The 14,576-nt window shown below is 42.9% G+C and overlaps 1 protein-coding gene across 2 annotated transcripts in view; it reads right to left on the bottom strand.

The window, feature by feature from the left end:
• Positions 1-12,005, bottom strand: part of ZDHHC6 (zDHHC palmitoyltransferase 6) — a 75,300-nt gene extending 63,295 nt beyond the window's left edge. Inside the window, exons 1-3 of one of the 2 annotated variants that reach the window (XM_085603409.1) lie at positions 11,859-12,005; positions 1,882-2,377; positions 1,225-1,316 (exon numbers count right to left, since the gene is read on the bottom strand). In XM_085603409.1, coding sequence (XP_085459535.1) covers positions 1,225-1,316; positions 1,882-2,148 — 359 coding nt within the window. In that variant the 5' untranslated portion in view covers positions 2,149-2,377; positions 11,859-12,005. The remainder of the gene's footprint in view (positions 1-1,224; positions 1,317-1,881; positions 2,378-11,858) is intronic. The other variant, XM_085603408.1, reaches the window with a different exon arrangement.
• Positions 12,006-14,576: the final 2,571 nt, after the last annotated feature.

The raw sequence follows: 14,576 nt of genomic DNA, 5'->3' as shown, positions 1-14,576 counted from the left end.
ACTCGGAGCACAGAGCATGACTGGCCTCGCTTGAGGAAACAATATATGAGATCAAAGGTCAAGTAGTGACTGTGGAGTGAGAGGTGAGATTCCTTCCAACAGCAGAAAAGATAGTTGATTGCCAGAGGACTACCCTTCAGAGGTACTATAAATTTGAGAAATATGCCAAACTTAAAATGAAGGTAGAAATACAGGAGAATGAGTGAGGGCCATAAGATCAGAGAACCCCGGCATTCCAGACATATTGAAATCTATGGACTAGAACAACAATTTTTGTAGGAAGATTGTTGGCTGATAAAACAAAGAATTACATATTGGTCGTTAAGACCACACGTTTTCGAACCAGAATATTGGCAGGCAGAGTTGCTAGAATAGGGGCCTGATGAAGACCCAGCTAGGAGCAACGTTGTAATGCAATGATCCTCATCCGGAGTCTATTTAAAGAGGAAGAGCAATTAACCTGGAACTAACAACACAGGAAGTAATAACCATCCATAAAGGATTGGAAAAGCCCGTTATAAAACATAAAAAGGGAGTAATCAACAACTAAAACCAGAAATTACCTTATTTTACTACGTTCTCGGCTTCGAGTGTTTTCCACTATAACCGCTCCAACAAGGCTGAGACACAACAATGGAGAAAGACCCCAAGGGGTGTCAAAGAACCGACCTGGACTGCCCCTAGGTAAGCTTGGAAAACATTTGCTACCAAACCAACAACTACACCGGTGCAAACATATGTGAAGCAGACCCAGTTGCACGTGACCCACCCAAGAACATACATGAATCAGCGATTCTGCCTCAGGCAACACCAGTAAGTAGTGGAACCGCACACACAGACATCCAGTCATAGACCAAAAAAGACAGCATAGTGGCTGGGAGATACTTGAGAAATACTTCAGGAGGTAACATAATCAGGGTATTGGAAAACAACCAGGAAAGAAACCCGGGACCTAAAGGGAACCATAACTGGCAAATAACAGGAGCCTGCGCTCTGCCAGTAAATAGAGGTAGACATTTTGACGCACATCTTCATCTAGTACCAATCTGTTAATATTGTAGAGTGCAGGGAAATATGTGCAGACAAAACATGCATCATTCCTTCAAGATCTGCATGCCAGCAAACGCTTCTAATAAGGTTTAATCTCGCTTTCCTGAACAGATACTATGGGAAGGCTGCTTTGCAAATGACAGCCATGTACAGAAAATGTATGGACCATCTTACCTGTTACACTTGCGACAATGGTGTGAGCGTGGAGCTTTGTATGCCTGGCATATTTTGCAGTATTGAAGATACATGGCGTCCTCAGAATTCTCCTGGCAATGGAAACAATCATAAGTCAAGAACAAAACTCCTGAAACGTCTGGTTGCCAGAAAGGCAAACAGCATGCTTTTATTGTTCATGTCAATAATATCTCTCACCGTATAACAAGATTAGTACAGCTAAAGGTGCTTCCATGTGTGCAGAGATACACAGAACAGTTGAAAGATGTTGTATTACTCTTACTACTTTTGGAGTTAAAAGTCAAAGCAGCATTTAAACAGATTTTAGAATAGAAGCCTATAGTGAGAACTAAAAAAACACTGAAAAAACCAAATCTGGTCTATGGAAGTAATCAACTGCAAAAACAACATGGAACTATAATACTGTAGTGTTTACATTGGTTTTTCGTATGCCTGGTTACATGATGCAAATATGATTACATTTAATGAAGGCATGCGTCATTTCTAGACCTCTGTCATAGGTTTTCATGGTCAAAACATTTATTTTTAAACTGCACTCACTAAGACGTTCTTCTCACTCCCTCTTTTAAAGAGTAACACACATTTCATTTCTAGGAAGCTGCGCCTCTCAATTTATAACTTCCTTTTCATTCTTACCGGTTTCCATCCTGGGGGAACATAGCCTGGTCCCACAAACATAGCGTTGAAGTAGTTATAAAGTATCATGACCGTCCAGTTAATGAGCATGATGAAGTTCAGACTACCTCCGGTTGTGTCTAAGGGCCAGTACCAGAGGACAGAGTCTATCACCGCCATGATTGAGCATATGGTTATCACGCTCAGGGCTATGATAGGGCCCCAATGAAAAAGCCGCTTCAGCTCATGGAGATTCTCAAACTTCACAAAGTAGCCAGGCCCACCCATAGTTAGAAGAGCAGGAGGGCCCGGGAGGCTCCTACTTTAAAGACAGCAAATTCGTTTTTTCGAGAAATACTTTCCATCTGTCATGAACTTTCATGTTCTCAAAAATAGCCATTCTTCTGAAAGTAAGCTTATAGGCTGGCAGGCAAAACATTACATATTGAGAGGTGATGGCAGCATTCCTTCACGAAGGCTGGTATCCTGAAGGGAATGTCGTGAAATAAAAGCCAACCTACAGCAGGAGAAACAAAATCAAATTTAATAAGAAGCAATTTTATAAACTTTACTGAACAAACGTATATTTGAGTTGTGGCAATTACTTCATGTTACTTGAGAAGACTATGACATTCACAGTATTTGCTTTTTTTAATTTCAAAACTGCAGCGAGGAGGTCTGGTTGGCCTCCCGCAGCAGGATATACCAATGGGGTGAAATCGAGCACATTACTACATCAACTATGCCAACAGACGCTTCGCCTGCCTAATATACCTGGTATTCGAGATTCGGACGGTAAGGCGCTTAACGACCCGTCTCAAATTGCATCCAGCTTTGCAGAATATTTTTCTGATTTATACGCTCCTAGAGAGACCTTACCCAAATCCACTGTGTGATGCTTCCTAGAGGACTTGCCTCCGAGAGCGCTGCCCATCTCAGAGAGCAAAGAATTAGCTACTCCTCTTACAATTGAAGAACTGAGCGCTGTCCTGGTGGGTTTATGCTCAGGCAAAGCGCCAGGCCCTATTGGTTTCCCGTGCAAATTATTTCAACCCCAACTCACGCCCACTACCTTGCGGTGGTACATACTGCCTCTGGCATGGGACGTCTCACACCCGATTGGAGACATGCTGAAATTGCAGTGTTTAAGCCAGGCTTACCTCTCGATCAACACACATGGTATAGCTCCATTTTTTTGTTGAACGTTGAAGCCAAGCTACTGGCTAAAGCTCTCGCAAACAGCATCTTGCCATACATGGCAGACCTGGTACACCTAGATCAGGCAGACTTCATGCCTCATCGTGCCACATGCCATAAAATAAGTTGCATCCACAATGTCATTGCAGAGGCAGCCACCTGGATGGCTCGGCAGCACTATTATTAGCTGATATTGATAACGTTTTCGATCGGCTGAGGTGGACATATCTCTTTGTGGTTTCGCAACATTTAAATATTGGCCCTTGATTTATTTCCTATATAAAAATGCTGTACACAGACCTTACGGCCTCGGTTTGGGTGGCGGGCTCAGTCTCCCATGCCTTTCTCATTGGATGTGGCACCCGTGAGGGATGCCCCTTGTCCCAGTATCTATTTGCAATGGCAATGGAACCACTGGCGTCATGGGTTAGAATGGACGCGCAGGTCCGAGGCTTCGAGTGGTCTAGAGAGATTTCAGATCGTAGAGCATTAAACACGGACAATGTCCTCTTCTTTCTCACCGACTCGAATAGGACAGGACTGAGACTGCTTCGAATGATGCAGATATTCGGCGAGTCCTCGGGGCTATACAAGAATAGCCGCAAATCAATCTTATGGCCACTGGGGAGAGACTACGAAACATGGTCAAAAGATGTGACAGTAGCCACAGAGGGTTTTAAAAACATGGGGGTGTTCCTGTAGGCCTCCCAGTCTGCATCATGAGAGAAGAATTTTACTCCTATATGGTCGAAAATACAGGCTGAGATGAGGTCCTGGTCGCGTCTGCTGCTCTCCATTTTCGAGAGATCGGCCATCTTTAAGATGGTTTCCCTCCCTTCTCCTATATCAGTTGCAGAATCAACGCTTTCTCATATCGCCCACATGGTTCCAAAACATAAATGTGGTGCTAGGTCGATTCCTCTGGGCTGACGGCGCCACCAGGGTTGCTTTAAGGACATGCTTCCAGTCCACATATTGTGGAGGGAAAGCAACCCCAGACATCCAATCATATTATGCAGCCTCCCATCTCCTAGTACTAAATGAATGGTGGTATGGAGACAGACGAGACCCAGCGTACATATTGGAGCACTGGTTGATGAATGACATGACTCCCCACTCCTACCTCTAAGGCACAGGAGCTTAGATTATTGCTGCCGGCTACAAGGGTGGTGTTCGGAGTTTGGAACCAGTCACTGTGCCGAATGGGATGGTGTGGCCAACTGACAGGACAGACAACCTTGTGGTAAAATAACCTTCTGCCCCAACTGTCCACACTGACCAGTATTGGGGGCTGGAATGACATTGGCATCTCCACACTGGGAGTCGTCGTGCACGGGCAAACACTGAAATCCCTCCAAGACCTCCAGAGGGAATTTGACATGCCGCAATCACAATTTTATACATAGCTACAATTTTGTTATGCGCCGACTCCATACTTTTCACATCTAGAGACCTTGCCAGAATTCAACTCGATAGAGACCAAAGTATTCATGGGTGTCCTGGGAGATCATAAAATTACCAAGATATACCAGTCTTTAGTGACAAATATCCCTCCCTCACTAGATACCCTTGGTCAGACCTGGCAGACAGACCTGGGTTCCCTCGATAACGATGACTGGACTCGGGCACTGGAATCTCCACGTGGAGCAGCTATAGCTTCATGTTTAAGACTAATTCAATTTAAATACTTGCATCAGTGTATTTCTCCAGACATGGGCTGTGTAGGGCAGGTCTGGTGACCTCCACTATCTGCCTGCCCTGTGATAGCGCGGATGGCACATTTCTACATACAACCTGGGAATGTACTGCGCTTAATAGGTTCTGGAGAGGGGTAGTGACACGTCTCTCCTAGGTATTGGGATGGGATATACCCATGTCATCGAAACTAGCTTTACTACATATCACAGAAGAGATCGGAGGTAATCGCTACAAACGCCATCTACTATTTCTGGGCCTCACCCTGGTGAAATGGGATATAGCCAGGGCATGGAAGGCCCTGTTCCAACCCTCGGTAGGAGCATGGAAAGCAGGGTTGAACTTTTGTATGGGCCTGGAGCTTCCCATATTTAAAGACAGTGGATGCCCACAGAAGCACCCCAAAATTTGAAAAAGATGGGCGGAATACCGAGGTTTATGTATGGAGCTCCTCAATCCAATGACAACAGATATAGGAGTATCAGAATAATAAGATGATGGGTGATGGCTTTATTATGCAGAGTAACAATGAATAGGATATGGTGGCGGGTGGGGATCCGTACATGGAACTGCTACATTGACACAGCACAATATGTTGTATTGTTGAGGACTAACTAATAAGCTCATTATATTTTCTTTTATGCTCTGTATTGATATAATAATGTCAACAACATAGATGTATTAATGCTTCATGTTGACTATAATGAGAATCCTGGAAGTACTGGAGTATTTTTGCTTTTTGACACAATAAAATTTGCTTTGAAAAAAAACTGCAGTGAGGAAACTTGAACCCCACTTCAAATTTACATGTATTCAACCCCAGTACGGGAAGAGCCTGAGTCCCATACGGGACACCTTCGCTTACCCCAAAAACTCACTCTAGAAATTCTAACAAATGTATTCAGTTGAAAGGGCCTCTGATCAGGCCGCTGAGCTGATCGATCAAGGACTTTAGTAGTTAAAAACCATACATAATGCAAGCATGTTTGTTATCACACATTCTTCCGTTTTAAAACATGCTTGCTGCTATAAGATCATTGTAAAGCTGCCCAGGTTATGCGTATTCGGTGAAACTATATTGGGGTCCATACTGAATTCAAGAAATACGATACTTTTGAGAAACTGATGAGTAGACGTTTGCCATTTTTAAACCTTGCCTAGACAGTTCATGCACTGTCTCTTCGAAACATGCTGTATCTGCTCTATGGAATAAGTAGACGCCCATTGCTTTTGATTGGTTCTTTGTAGCGGCTCACGTAAATGCATGTTTTTACTGGTCACTTAGTAGTATTTCGTCCCTCATTTATTGCTTGTTTTCATCCCATGGTCCCTGCCCTTGTTACAGGTACGCTTACTCTGTTCTTAATGTATGTGTTTGCACTATTTTTTGCTTGGTTTAGCTTGTTTTCAGGTTCAGAATGGCGACAGACGCTCCCGTCAAAATGGAACGCAAGTTCAGCATCCAGCCTCTACCGAGCTACCTCATCCCCGCTTGTTTAAGCAGGCTTGTTTAACAGGAGTCTTGCTGTTTCTAACCATCCCCGTTTCTTGCCGGGAGTTTAATTATACATTGTTCTGCTTTTCGCAGTATGTTGCACCTGGTTTCCGCGGTAATGCAGCCCCCCCGCCTCCCCCTTGTGCCTGGTGCTCCTGTCCCGTCCCTCACCCCTCCTACCACGTTACTTGCTGGGTGCCAGCCCTTCGAGCTGGATTCAGGAGTTTGTAGCCGCTAACAATAAATATAAAACAAACATGTTTGTTTGCTTTGATGTCATCCTTCGAGCCCCGAGACACCAGAATTCTGCACCATAGGATGTGCCCATAAACCCCTCCTGCCACGTTACTTGTTTCACAGAGTCTGCTTCCCTGGGGCAGTGAGCAGAAGCATATCAGGCACAGAACTGGTTCTGGCTGCTTTGGGTACCCGATCGCTACAGGTAGATTTTTTGTGTTTCTCACCATATTTCAAAACGGTTTGTTACTTTCCAAATAGCAGCATATGTGTTTTATGACCCATTTTAACTTTAACGGGTTTCCACTATTCATTAAGCTGTATTTTATTTGTATCATGCGTCAGTCATTTGTACTGTGATGCACATTAGGATCAGCTTAAATGTGTTTTGGTTAAATTGTAAGCTTGTTTAAAAGGCTAATTTTTCCTCTGTTACTGCTTTCCCCTCCTTCCCACCGTTTCCCCATGTGTTGTCCCCTTCGCTCCACCCCTTATCTCATCTTTGCTGGTTTTGAAAAAGCATTCAACCTTCCTGTATGCTTTAACATTTTTAAAGCTCTATACTTTTGGGCGTGTCCTCAGGTGCTGACAGACAGTGCTGCATTGTGTAGCTGTATAATGTAAATAAACATACTAAAACCAAATCACAGGTTTGTGTCAGAAACACCCATCCAGGAAAGACAGGCGTACAGGCAGGACTGCAGACAGCGTGCACTGTGCCCGCTCTGCCTTCAGTGCATTCCTGCATACACCTTAGAATGTGTGATTTTTCTAAAGGACACCACTACCAACATAGTCTTCTGCGCAACAGTTTCAATACAGAATACTGACAGTGTCGCTATTGTCTAGGTTTGGTGGACATCAGCAAACAAAGGAAAAATGTGGAAGGACAGGTTACACCTTTTCCTTACAGGACACACCTGCTGCCCCTGCCACTGCCTGCACGACAAAAGGGCATGTCTGAAAAAAATCTCCAAACATGATAACCGGGGCTTGCACTGCAATTTGTTCCTTGTAATTCTTTTCAAGTGCAAATTCTAAACACGTGAAGGTCTTTGATGCAGGGCTCAAAGGCAAAGACAAGATGAAAAGTGATATCATTTTTCCTGGGGCCAAAGACCACACACTGTGGGCGGACGTCTTCTTGTTCCGCGGGTACTCATTGTCTTACCTACACATTTGCCTGAAGGGATCCACACACAAAACAAAGAGGAGTGTCACTCGACAAGATGTACACCCTCAGACTACCATCCTGCCCAGACGTCACGAGTGCTCCAGGGAACCCCACATCCCTCCCACACTGCCCGGGGTGCTCTGCAAGGGAATGGGTGCTTTCAGGAACCAGGCGATAGGCCACAGAAAAAAAGAGAAGGGTTACCCACATTTTCCAAACTTGAGTATATTTTTGGCGCTCCTGCACTTATGTGCTTCCCACTGCTGAAACCCTGCTGATGAGCACTTCAATGGAAGTCTGAATTTCAGAGCACTGGATACAAAGAGGCTCACACTTCAAAAGTGGTCAGAAAGCACATGGCCAGAGAAGAAACAGGACGGCAGCACAGAACCTTCCACATTATGTACAAGAGGTACCCTCACCTCATTTACAGGTCCTTTACCCATGAGGATACGCACAACTCCAGGTGCCAGGGGGTTGTGCATGTTCAAGATCATGTAAAGGAGTACATACCATTATGGAGTAATTCATTTTATTTCTTTTTGCCCACAATATCGAGCCACACTCTAAAAATAATCCCCAGCTGGCCACAACAGAGAGGGAGACAAAGGAAAACAACTACTCACTTGTCACCTCTTTTTGCTTATACACAAGTGCCCCAAGCTCCCATAGATTGGGGGTTAAAGAAAAAAAAAAAAAAACATAGATCTGGAGCTTAACTCCTATCCGTTTGTGTTTTTTTACGTCACCAAAAAAGCAAAGCTATCCACACAGTTCCACGCCACACAACAACTCCATTCATTTCCAATCCACAAACTATATTCATCAAACCACATAATTCAACACAATTACACAAAACATCAAATACATCCAATCCACATCATAGAATTCCACATCATGCCACAACATTCAACAGGACACCACACAATTAAACTCCACTACATACCACTCCACAACACACAATCCCATTCCACATAATTCCAGTAAACAATACCACAAAGTTACTATGCACATATTTCCACTGCACACCTTGCCAAAAATTCCACGGCACAAATCTACTCCACACAATTCCACAACTAACAACTCCAATCGAACCCATATAATTCTACCAAACACCACATTAATACACTCCATAACACATGGGCAAAAGACATTGTCATTTATAATGCCAACAGCACTAACTCAAGCAAATGCGAGAACTATTACATTTCCAATGCTTATTTAATTAACAATAAATCCACTTGATTTTGGTCAATGCTGTCAATAATGCTCTACAACAGCGATTTGGTCCATGTAGCGTAAAAACAAGGTGAATGATATTTGCTCGATGTCCTCATGGCTCTTTCAACCTCTAACTCTCTGCTACTTCTTTCTCAAGCCGTGTTCTCCACTGAACAATTCGCATACCCCACTTTGTACTCCTGTGCATACTCTTCTTTTAGGTATTGTTCCAAGCCACCTGTTTTTCTACTTCCTAATGAGTAATAGCATCAATAATTGATTTGCATAGGCTAAAACATTGTTAACTTTTACACACATGAAAAAGAAAGAATCGAGGAAGCAGAAGTTGTCTGTAAACCCTAAGGAGCGGGTTCTGTAAAGAAGGGACCCTCAGACAGAGACCCCATTTGTCTATGCCTTAAGACAAACCTGTCTTACCCACCCTGTCCGGAACATACACCTTTGGTCACCAAATATGTGGTTTTCACTTCTAGTCCCGCCTTATTTGTATGTCAGAAGTGGGGCCTATTGGGGATACGGTGGATAAACTATTTGAGGTCAGGTCAGTGCAGTCTGCCCAGGATCTTGCTCACACACCTTATTTCGATTCTAGCTTTATCATAAATCACACATCGATGGATTCGGCATAGTTCGTGTTTAAGCTCCAAGTGATATTTAAATAGATCGTTCCAGGCCCTTCAAGGCTCTTAAGACGCCTTTGGGAATGAGCACCTTTGGTACATATTGACCCACGTCAGTTCTCTTTTATTGAATTAGCCAGTTTTTGATTCTGATCTATAGTGATTTATTAACAGTACATCTACAGGCGTGATCCTTTCAGGACCCTCAGATAGTCTGTTTGTGGAACCTCACGGCCTTAGTTCCGATCCTGGTGCGACCAAGTTGTAAAGAAATAATACCCTTAGGCGAGTCCACCCTACACATCATGACCCGCATCTTTTTGTGGTCTTCTCTCTTTATAATTTCAATTTAATGATGGATGTGCCAATTATTTCCAGCACATCCAGAGATTGGTTCCGTTTGGACCATTGAAGAATTACTTGCTGATCTTACGGCCCCCAGGAGCCACTTGGCCCAAGGCCCACCACCAATTCCCTATCGTTGGTATTTAGGCGAGTTAGATCACCTTCATGTTGGTACCCTATGTGTACACTCTAACGACCTGGGAACTGATTAGACCTCCCCCACCTCCATTGCTTCACAGGTTGCTCTCCTTTCTGTCCTGATGAAGGCCTGCCCTCCATTAGGGGTCAAAACGTCGACATCTACAACCATATCAATCTATACTGGAGATACTATCCACGTCTTAACTATTTCAAAAAGTATAGGGTGTGTCTTTAGACTGTGGATGTTAGTATTCACTTCTTCTCCCTCACCATTGAGCAACTTCATTTTGTGTAAAATATCTGCATAAATGCGTTTGTTTAAATGTATGAAAAATCTATTAATTCTTTCGCATTTTTGAGTGTGTGGTATTATATTTTGGGTACTAGAGAAAAATAATACCGTCAGGACCAATTGTGCTTTGTACCATTTCATACCCAGGTCCTACGGCTATTTGCATTCCCCCCATTGTTTTGTAACGCAGATCCTAACACATCTTCTGAAATTAAACAATGCTAATCTAACCAGCTAAATTTCTAGATTCTAAGTGTCAGACTCAAAGTGTACTGACAGAATTTTAAGGGAGAAGGGGAAGTCTCAATTAATCAGACAGAGACTTGGGAGGAACATGAGAAGTCGTCGAAGCATCGTAAAAACTCTGGGCTTTTATACACACTTTATGCATATATAATTAGAAAAACTGTAAATTCCACAGGCGCACGGCATGATCATGGGTAGGTAGGTAGCAATGGCAAATAAAAAGCTTAATAATAAAAACTCTTAGAAGTCTTCAGTTTACCTCCACAGCAACTGCACACCAGAGATGTGCAATACAATAAGAAACATTTCTCTAACAAAAGTTCATACGATTCTGTTCTTCTACAGGACTAAAGGGGAACTTCCAGAGTTAATCCTTCATGATACATAGTGTACAATGCAAAAAAAAATATTTTTAACACACGTTTTCTAAAGACAATCAGCATCAGTGTCATAGCACTCTCTGCTTCGCAGAAACTAGGAGAGGGGACTTGCAGCAGGTGTCGGATTGGGCAGGGGAACGATGAGGAGCAAGATGAGCACAACACCAGAAACTTCATCCATTCTATTAAAATGGTGTCTTGCACAAAAATGTAGCAGAGCCATACTATATTATTCATACTCGTAATAAATATAACTAAACCATACTATATTATTACTCACACTTCTAGTCAATATAACTTGGTCGTTTCAAGCACATCTTCATTAGTTCATTGGTTACGAGTCCGACCATATGCATCATTAAAATCACTAATTCGCACAAGTAATAGGTCACCCAAAATGTCCACATAAGAAAAAAATCTAACAATATTTTCTAGCATCTCCATCACTAGCATTGCCCTAATTGACCGTTATTTCCTACATCCATGCCAACAGACCTGATTCCGGTAGGAAGCTCTCAATTTTTAAAGCATTCTTTCGCCTGAAATTGCCTGTGCTTCAACACAAGTCAATGGGGAAAATACATTCCCCATCTTTTAAAAAATCTCCTACCTTCCTGTTCTGAAATGTTGGCATGTATGTTCAAGTGGAAAAATTATCACTTTTAACATAGTGGAATCGAGAAATACTAGACACCAACGACTGCAATGCCCATCTCTTCCAATCTAAACATGCTAGTGCCAATCACGAGTAGATCAGCCCACAGCCATCGTTGTCAGCACTTTCAGTCAATCTCAGAGTAAAAGCAGCCGATAGTAACCATGCCTCGTACACCACCGCTCTCTGCCATTTCCTGCAATCTCCGTCACATCCCAGTAGTACTGACAAAGCACAACCATCTAAATTCAGCAGGAAAGTTTACAGAATCGTAACAACCTTATATGTGATTCCGCTTTGCTGCCGGTCTCTGATAAGGTGACCGTCTAAGTCCGTGATCGAAAATCCACTCTAAGACCCGTTGTGACAAATGTCAGTATTGTAATTTTAGTACTTCCGGTTTGCAAGACATCCAATCATACAACTGAACACGTTCTAAAAGCAATATGTAGATGTAGGACTAGTTGTATGTAACGTAAGCTAGGATTGGCGCTCAAGCGGCATCTCAGCCAATACGCGTGCTCTCCACAGAATTCCGAGGTTCTAATTGGCTGTGGAGCCTGCATTTGCCCTCGGAGCCGTTCTACAGCGGTTTATCTAAATCGAGTCAATTGTAAAACTTGACCATAAAATTTGTGTCGGGAGGTGACCGGCCATCTCGGACAGTGCAGGCCCTCCTGCTGCCGCCCAAGTTTCTAAATGGCAAGAGGGTGGGTTGTGGGGTGTAGTTTAAAGAAGGGCTGACGTAGGGTGGTTAAAGTGAGGTATAGTCGGACCTCGATCAATTGACTCATCGACTGACAGCTAGTCCGAAGCTGGCCGGGCACCACTTTCTGCTTGAATGGTTCTACATTGAGACCGGTGCTCTTTATTGTATGTTTATCAACATGTTTTGGTATGTTTATCAACATTTTGTTGTAACTTGCCCTTTAAGTTGCAGTTCTGACTTGGAATGCAATGACATGGGTTGGAATTGTACAAGGGGCTGAAGGGACAGTTGAAGCTGATGTCTGCTGTCACCGCTTGTTACTTGGTGGGTGTAAGATTAAATACACTTAAAAGGAACTTCAGTCTACGTGTATTTCATCATTATAATACTGGCGACGATTTAAAAGAAACACCCACCAAGAGAAACCCAGCGTGCCAAAGAAAAGCGAGAGAAAAAACGAACTCCAAGGTCTGATTTTGATTTATATTTGAATTTGAGGGCTGCCTGTGTGACTCTTGGGAAAAGAGTAAGGAGCGACGATCGTACGTGTTTGTGAGGCAAACATGATTCATTTGGGAATTACAGCCTCATCTTAAAAAAAAAAAAGGAAACGTGCGAAGAAGAATTGAAAGCGCAAAGTGTGTTCCCAACGTGTTAGACAAGCGTGTGATGACAGCGGATTGATGAACGGCGAAGGTACACTTTGTGCGAGGCAATTAATGTCTATTTTTGGATTTATGGCCTCGTTTTTAGTAACGCGCATTGTTTAAAAGAAGCGCGAGGTATGAGCCAGACGCGTTAGATGAGCGCGTGTTTGAAAGCTGCTCCCTCGTGAAGAACAGAAGCGCGAGGCGAGAGTCAGACGCGTCAGCTGAGCGCGTGTTGACAGCTGCTTACTGGTGAAGAATTACAGAACAAAGGAGAAGGATGTCGGCGCGTGTGGCCTCTGAGCCATGGATTGACAATGACGAGTGAATCAGCTGAGTAAACAAAGGCTGAGGAAGTGAGCGTGGAGTCATTGTGAAGAAGAGCAGCTGCACTAAGATTGCTGCTATTGGAGCAGAGATTTATTTATTTATTTATTTTTTTGTCGTTTAATGGCAATGTTTAACATGGATGAGAGGAAACAGTGGTGAAGTTTTTTTTTTTTTTTTCTCTTTCCTCTCCACAAATGGATTATGTGCTGGATTGTTGTTGAGAACATTCAACAAGAAATAAACAGTGCATGGAGTGAACATTTTCCTTTTGTTGAAGGTTCATTTAATAAATAGATGGGAATTCAACAAAGTTTAGATTTTGACATCGTTTTTTTAATTAGTTTTTGAGGCGAGAAATGTTAACATTTGCAAAATATTAATTCTGCACATAGATAAGCTCATACAGGAATAAGTTAGATTTCTACATTTTGAATATCAGTGAGAAAGTATTCAGTTATGGCGTCGGCAAGCGGCATGAGTCAACCACCACAGTTTTTAAGTGAACGTGGGGAACCGGTACTTCCCTGGAAAAAATGGAAACCGCTTTTTGACTCATATTTGTTGGCAATTGGTGGTGAAAAATGTTCTGCAGTAAGGAAACAAGCCATACTACTTCACAACCTGGGCACAGAAGGAAGGAATATTTACGACAGCCTGGATCCTATACCGATTGGCAGAGGTGCAGGTGAACCGAATGATGTGTTTGAGATGACACTATTGCAGTTGCAGAATCATTTTGGGCCTCGCATAAATGTGGTTATGGAGAGACACAAATTTTTTATGCGAGTACAAGCCAAAGGAGAGAGAGTTGGGAACTATGTGGCAGCATTAAAGTCCTTGGCACAGACTTGTGAGTTTGATCAATTGTCTGACTCTCTCATCCGTGATCAACTAGTACGATGCACCAATGATCCAAAAGTTCAGGAAAAACTACTGTCAAAAAACCCCAATCTTAAAGAAGCCATTATGATTGTGGAAAGCATTGAACACACATCTTTTTGGGTCAAGGAGATGCGAAGCGGGATACCTTCTTCTGTTCCCATGTCCAGTGTCAACAATGTAGACCAGGAAAATGGGTCATGTGAAATGTCTGTTGCGTTAGTTAGCAAAGCAAATCCCAATCAAGAAAAGCCTGCCGTTAAATTGGATAAACAAAAGTCGAATTTTGGTTTCACTAAAGAAAATAAGTTTAAATGTCCTAGATGTGGCAGTCAGAACCATGGCCAGAATTATCCAAATTGTTTTGCAAGAAGTACTATTTGTAGAGGTTGTGGGAAAAAAGGTCATTATGCTCGCATGTGTAGGAACATC

The sequence above is a fragment of the Triturus cristatus genome, chromosome 1_2 (genome assembly GCF_964204655.1).
Source record: "Triturus cristatus chromosome 1_2, aTriCri1.1, whole genome shotgun sequence".
Taxonomy (NCBI): domain Eukaryota; kingdom Metazoa; phylum Chordata; class Amphibia; order Caudata; family Salamandridae; genus Triturus; species Triturus cristatus.
This window is presented reverse-complemented; position numbering and strand designations above follow the sequence as displayed.